The following is a 7,500-nucleotide window of genomic DNA, read 5'->3' as shown; positions in this document are numbered from 1 at the left end:
CATCTCTTTTTAAATATTCTTGATGACTTGTATATGCACCATATTATAGTCGTGAAAAATGCATTACTTTTGAGATGTCTGAATAAAAAAAAGAAAGAGAGAGAGAGAGAGAGAGAGAGAGAGAGAGAGAGAGAGAGAGAGAGAGAGAGAGAGAGAGAGAGAGAGAGAGAGAGAGAGAGAGAGAGAGAGAAGAGAAAAGAAAAGAAAACTTCAGTAAAAGTCTTAAATAAAGGGAAGGAAAGGTATGGTTATAATAAGACTGACAGTAGTGATGATTATCATTATGATGGAAATGATGGTGATGATAATGATGAAAATGTTCGTGATTATGATGTTAGTGATAATGTGATAATGATGATGATGAAGATAATCGTATTTACAATTATTGTGATAATGATAAGGATAATCATAACAGTGTGAATGGTGAAGGAGATAAAAGTTAATAACATTGATGAATACATCAGTATTAATGATAATAAGTAATACGATAATGATTATTAGCAACGGGGATGACAGTGATAATGTCATGAAAATACAGACGAGGACAGGGATAATAATAATGGAACAAGAAAAATAGGGAATATAATAATAACGATAAAAAAGAAAATCGCAATAAAATAGAGAGAGAGAGAGAAAAAAACGAAAAATCCACAGCAACTCCCTTATGACGTCACGAAAATACGAACGAGGACAATAATAATAATAAATAATAATAATGATAATAATAATAATAATAATAATAATAACAGAACAAGAAAAATAGGAAACATAATAACGGTGATAAAAGGAGAAGAAGAAGAAGAAAAAAAGAAAATCACAAAAAAAAAAAAAACGGAAAATCCACAGCACACTCCCGTTATGACGTCACAGCCTTCTGACAGATCGTTATAATTCCCTGACAGAAAAAAAACCCGGTCGAGTTTAGCAAATTGGGCAATTTATCGTGATTATATAATTTTCGTCTTTGAAGAATAAAGACCTGACGACGACAGAATGGAAATGCACCGTCGTGTAGCATAAGCATTCCAACGGGGGATTATTGAACACGGAAATTCAGTCGTTTATACTTTTTCCCCTTTTATCGTATTTGATCCTTTGTTGCATCGATTCGTTACAACAGCGGCGTAGATTCTAAACCCAGATAACTTTTGACATTTGATAGGTTCTGATTATCTGAATAGATTGATCGATGTAACTAAAAGATGCTGAGGTTGTGAGTTTTAATAATTTCTGTAAAATAACTGTAATGCTCTGTAATTGTTATTATCGCATATGCATATATGCATATATGTATATGCATATACGTTTTTTTTTTCTCAATGTGATAGTGAAAACAAATGCCTATCGCTTATAAAAACATAACTTAGAATCCTGCACTGCAGGTTTTTTTTAAGTTAGTTCCAGAAAAAAATGAAGATTTCAAAATCACACATACCGTTCCCGTGCTTTATGAAGTAACGGCATTTCCCTCTAGACAGATGCCGAATATGTAATGTAATTGCAGCCTCCCTCTCAGCCCGCGTTATATGTGTGGCCTCGCGAAAAACGCTTCTCTTCGAGTAATTCAAGTCACTAAATCTCCTGAGTCCCGCCACATGCTCATGCACGACTAAACACATACGTATGAGCATACGTGCACACGCTAAAACATACGAGTACAACCCACACTCAATGTAAACCTATGAGCGAACATACCTGTAGGACCCCGAAAGGTGGGCCCTACGAGAGTACGGTAGATGGCGCGCTTGAGGGGTAAGGTAGATAACCAAGATGTCTTGACTCCTTTATTGAAGATTAATGATGGAATGTGGCTGCTTCTAAGAGTGAGGTGTCCTGCCTGTCATATTGTACAGTGATCTAAGGGTGTCTATGCGTCCCGTTTTGACAACAGGAGATGCACAAGAAAGTGTTACAACTATATATAGCTCTTGTGGAAGGGGATAGACAACACAACACTGGAATGTCTAGTGTGACAAAAAGAGATGAATAATCAGGTAAAGTAATGACCATGCGTATATGCATATGTACGACTATATATATGTGTCAAGATACGTAAAATATGTAGAATGAAACAATATTATATAGTTGTAGTTGGGTTATAATACCCACCCACACAGAATCGCTTTGCCTCTGACATTGTGTGTGTGTGTATGTGTGTGTGTGTGTGTATGTGTGTGTGTGTGTGTGTGTGTGTGTGTGTGTGTGTGTGTGTGTGTGTGTGTGTGTGTGTGTGTGTGTGTGTGTGTGTGTGTGTGTGTGTGTGTGTGTGTGTTGTGTGTGCAAAACAACTTGAAAAAGAGTTATAAACTAATAACAGGCTATTAGATTGTCCGGTATAATAGCCTCTTGTTCGACATATTAATTACGACTCATTAATTCATGCACTTTGATATAAGCATTATCTGATCACAACTATTTATTTATGATAAAAGCGAATACACTTTAGCAATTTTAAAACTTTAAAGGTGCTGTTTTTTGTGTGAATACTTTTCTTTTTTTTAGATACATCAAATAATTAATTGAATAAAAGTTATGGGAAACTGCAAATACTTTTTCTTTCAAAAAAACTGTAGCTGAAAGTACACTCTCTAAACGTTAGGATTTTACATAATTAACAACATCGCATAACCTCATTAAATATACGTTGCTCACTTTTTTTTATCCTTCTCCCTCTCTCCTTCTCTTTCCACTCGCCTTTCTTTCTCCAATTCTCCCACTTGTTTCCTCCCCTTACTCTCTCTATCACTCTCTCCCTTTCTCCTTCCTCCCTTCCTTCCTTCCCTCTTGCCTTCCTCTCTCACTGCTCCTCTCCTTTCTTCCCTCCCTTCCTCTCTTTCTCTCTCTCTCTCTCTCTCTCTCTCTCTCTCCTCCTCTCTCTCTCCTCTCTCTCTCTCTCCTCCTCTCTCTCTCTCCTCTCTCTCTCTCTCCTCTCTCCTCCTCTCTCTCTCTCTCTCTCTCTCTCTCTTCTCTCTCTCTCTCTCCTCTCTCTCTCTCTCTCTCTCTCTCTCTCTCTCTGATTAAATTGAGATTGATAAATACCCTCAATTGATCGTTAGCAAATTATAAAGATATATAAGATATAATCCCGAAAAAATATATTACCAATTTTGAGATAAAAGGACCTGCAAACTGGTGAAAATGAGTGGGAATGTGACAGTGAAATGACTATATGGATATAACGTTTTATATTTTGAATCTATACAGGGAATTTCCTCTATGGCAAAAACATTCTATTGAACGCCGGAAAACACGTAAATGTTCAAAACACTGATGTTATCTCTAAAATACTTTGACCTGTTTGGGCAACAAATAGACTCCATATATATATCATTTTGTTTAAATCGCTTTACCATATTTTAGATTTAGTATTTGATTAAATAAACGATTGAAGTTGTTAGTTGATATTCTCCTGCTGTTATCATTATTATTGTTTTTTGATTATCTCAATAAGTACTTTATTGATGTGAGTATAATTTTTTCATTCCGTGTGTGAAGGTCAGGATACTTTTATATTTTTTCTCTATAACAAAAGATTGGTTCGTCTGTCTTTTGATTTTTCGTTGTATTGGCCGACTCTCTGTCTCTCTATGTCTCTGCTTCATTTCTTTCCTCATTTTGTATCTTCTTAGTTATCCATTCTTCTTCGCTTTTCCATTATTTTAGAGTTTGTTTTTATTACTCCCTCTCTCTCATTCTCTTCCACTTTATTTTTGTTCGTCATCCTTTCTTTCTCTCTTTCTCTCTCTCTTGCTCACTTGCTTGTTTTTCTCCCGCTCTCCTCTCTTGTCCTCTTCCCGCTCTCCTCTCTTTCTCCATTCCTCCTACTCTTTTCTTTCCCCTTTTCCCTCCTTCACTCCCTCCCTCATTCCCTTCCTTCCTTTCTTCTCTTCCTCTTTCCCTGTCCCTCCCTCCCCACCCTCTCTCTCTCTCTCTTTCTCTCTCTATCTTTCTCTTTCTCTCTCCCGCCCACTCTTTTTCTCTCCATTTCTTTACCTATTCCGTCCTGAAGGTTTCTAATTTTGTGTTATCTGTCTGCCATTATAATGAATCCTGTTGTTGTGTTACCAACCTTTTTGCAATAATCACAAAGTACTTAGTAATAACTATCTGCAATAAAATACTTTCCGTGTTGCAATATTGACATCGTAATTAGTTCCGTGTTCATAAAGCCGCAAAACAAACACGACTACGAAGCAGCGCCGCAAAAAAACAACAAAATGTTTCTCGGCTTATTACAAACTCGAGACCCAACTTTACTGCACACTGTAAGAAACGCAGCATGAACTGAATATCAAAATATTAATTATCCTAAGAGATTTGCACACACGCCTTCCCACTGCACGCCCCTCGCTCTGCCTTCCAGCTCACGTCCCGCTTGTGCTTGGCGTCGACGAAGGTTCGGGAGCGATGCCTCAGGCCCCTGGGCTTGCTCCCGCTTCCCGGAACCAGCCCGAAGGAACCGGCGATTCCCAGAAGCGCCGGGAGGAGCTAATGGCACGTGAGGAACAGACGGCGAGCGGAGAGGAGAGGGAGATTAAGGACACGGCGGCTGCTGGGGACGCGGAGACGGCCGAGGGCGACGGGAAGGAGCCGGTCAGCGACGTCCCGAAGGCGCCTGCCACTCGCACTGGAGGACGAGGCGCTCCTGAAGAGTATTGATCAGCTGACGACGAGCTTCAAGACGTACATACACAAGTGAGTTTCTCTGCTTTTGTCTCGTTGTAAGACTGAATGAATACAAACCAATAAACCCCCATTACCTGTGCCTACGAACAATTCCTCAATACCTTCGCCAAACTACAAAAACAAACAAAGGGAAACGCAGACACTCCAACACTCCCACCCCCCCTCCACCCCCACCCGTGAACCCTGACCCCAGACGCGTCCCAGCGTTTCCCAGACCCTCCTCCTGACGATAACAACTACGCGTTCTCTCTCTCCTCCCCCCCCTCCCCCCGCCACAGCACCAACGCGACGGAGCTGCAGCAGGTCGCCGCCCGCACCATCGCCCTCAACATCCCCCAGCTGCCCCTCTTCGGCAACCTCTTCGGCCTCTCCTCGGACTCGGTGGGGACCTCGCTCGCCTTCGCCCTCTTCCTCGGCTGGCCGCTCCTCCTCGGCGCGCTGTACCTCGCCCTCATCCTCCTCTACCCCAACAGGCGCAGCGACAGCTATTTCGAGAAGTGAGTGGGATAGGGATGGTAATGATAATGGTAATGATAGTGAAGGTGATAATGATAATGATACAGGTACTGATAACGATAATGAAGATGATATTGACTATGATGATAATGTTAATGATAATGAAAGTGATAATGATAACGATAAAACTAATGATAATAATGATAATAATGGTAATAAAAACAATAATAATGTGATGTTATTAATAATGATGATAATGATAATAATAGTAATAATAATAGTAATGATAATTATGTTTGATATAATAATAGTAATAATAATAATGATAATAATGATGATGATAATGATAATAATAATGATAATAATAATGATACCATTACAAATAACGATAGTAATAAATACAAAGAAAGAAAAATGAATGAAAAATGAATGGATATGCCAATAATAATCGGAGCCAAAACATAACATGGAACCGGAGGCGAGCAGATCCAGGAGATGAACCGACGCAGTTAAGACGGTTCATTTTCTATTTTCTTCTCTCCATGGCAATTTACACCTGTTTTCTTTTGTTTGCATTATATATTATATATCTACACACACACACATATATATGTGTGTGTGTTTATATATGTATGTATATATATACATATATATATATATATATATATATATTATATATATATTATATATATATATGCATATATTATATATATATATATAATCAATATATATATATATATATATATATATATATTATATATATTATTATATATATATATAATATATATATATATATATATTAATATTTATATATATATATATAATATATTATATATATATATATATATATATATTATATATATATATATATATATTATATATATATATTATTATATTATATATATATAATATATATATATATTATAGTATATGTATATATATGCATGTATATGTATGTATATATGTATATAGAAAAAATGAATATGACTGATCCAAGGAAGGTTTTGGGGAAATATCGACAAATCACAATCTTTCTCCTTTTTTAATATCATTCTTTTTTCATTATTTCCTTTTAGCCTATATATTTCTGATGTTCTAGAGTCTTCATCGCTATACAAGTATTTATGTATATATGTTTAAATATCTGCAGAACCAGCGGTAGATTTCTTTTGGAAGAAGATAGGTAGATACAGAAACAGACAGACCAATAAATACTAAACAGACGCACGCATAAATCGATAGACAGATAGGTAGATAGATAGACAAGAAGGCAGGCAGAGAAATGCATAAATAGATAGATATGCAGACGAATAGATCAAAAGACAAACAGGTAAATAGATAGACAGACAGATATATATAAGAAGATAAATAAATAGATAGATAGATAGATAGATAGATAGATAGATAGATAGATAGATAGATAGATAGATAGATAGATAGATAGATAGACAGACAGACAGATAGATAGATAGATAAATAGATGGATAGATAGATAGATAGATTGATAGATAGCCAGATGCTGAGAGATTAAAAATATCCAACAAATATTTCACTCCATTATTCCACGAGCGAAGCTAAATTCACCGCGCTATACATCGTGAAGACTATCACACGAAATATCTAAAATCACAACATTAAATCTTTGAGGCGGATAGATCAACGTATAAATAAAAAAATAAACAGATCGATCAGACAGGTAAACAAACAGACCGAGATTTAGATTAACATGAATGCCCAAAACATTTCATTTAAAACATTGGATCCTTGACAGTAAAATGCTATTTTAAACTAGTAGGCATCCACCTTGGAAACGCCCTTTAAACAGAAGACACCGTTAACACGTAGCTTAACACTGTTTTGCTGCTCTGACCAACAGCACTAAGATCTCTGCAGTAGAAATTGGAACGAGAAAGTCATAACACATAATTCCAGTCTTTTCTGTATATTTTTTTTTCGTTTTTTTCTTCGTTTTTTTTTCGTTTTTTTTTTATTCTTTTAATACCGTGCGAAGGCTTAAACCCAAATTGAAAGTGGAAGGGAAAATGATGGAATGCGATATTTAATGACTTCGTGATTCTTCGGGTTGGTGAGTTTTTTTTTTAAATTCATTTATTTTTTTTTCCTTTTTATCCTTATTGTTATTCTTTTTCTTTATCTTCTTTTTTTTTTTTCTTCCTCTTCTTTCTTCTTTTCCTTTTCTTCTGCTTTATTTTCATTTAATTTCTTTTTTCTGTTGAATTTTTGTCTCTTTGTCTCTGTCTGTCTGTCTCTCTCTCTCTCCTCTCTCTCTCTCTCTCTCTCTCTCTCTCTCTCTTTCTGACCATTTTATTTCCTCTATGTACTCTTTTACTTATCTTT

General features: G+C 36.3%; 1 protein-coding gene across 1 annotated transcript in view; it reads left to right on the top strand.

The window, feature by feature from the left end:
- Nucleotides 1-5,178, top strand: part of LOC119572815 — a 12,801-nt gene extending 7,623 nt beyond the window's left edge. The window contains exons 2-3 of the mRNA XM_037919761.1: nucleotides 4,364-4,695; nucleotides 4,965-5,178. Of these exons, the coding sequence (XP_037775689.1) occupies nucleotides 4,364-4,659 (296 nt within the window). The 3' untranslated portion in view covers nucleotides 4,660-4,695; nucleotides 4,965-5,178. The remainder of the gene's footprint in view (nucleotides 1-4,363; nucleotides 4,696-4,964) is intronic.
- Nucleotides 5,179-7,500: the final 2,322 nt, after the last annotated feature.

Source organism: Penaeus monodon, chromosome 5, assembly GCF_015228065.2.
Source record: "Penaeus monodon isolate SGIC_2016 chromosome 5, NSTDA_Pmon_1, whole genome shotgun sequence".
Classification (NCBI taxonomy): domain Eukaryota; kingdom Metazoa; phylum Arthropoda; class Malacostraca; order Decapoda; family Penaeidae; genus Penaeus; species Penaeus monodon.
The sequence above is the reverse complement of the archived record's forward strand: the minus strand, read 5'-3'. Positions and strand labels throughout refer to the sequence as shown.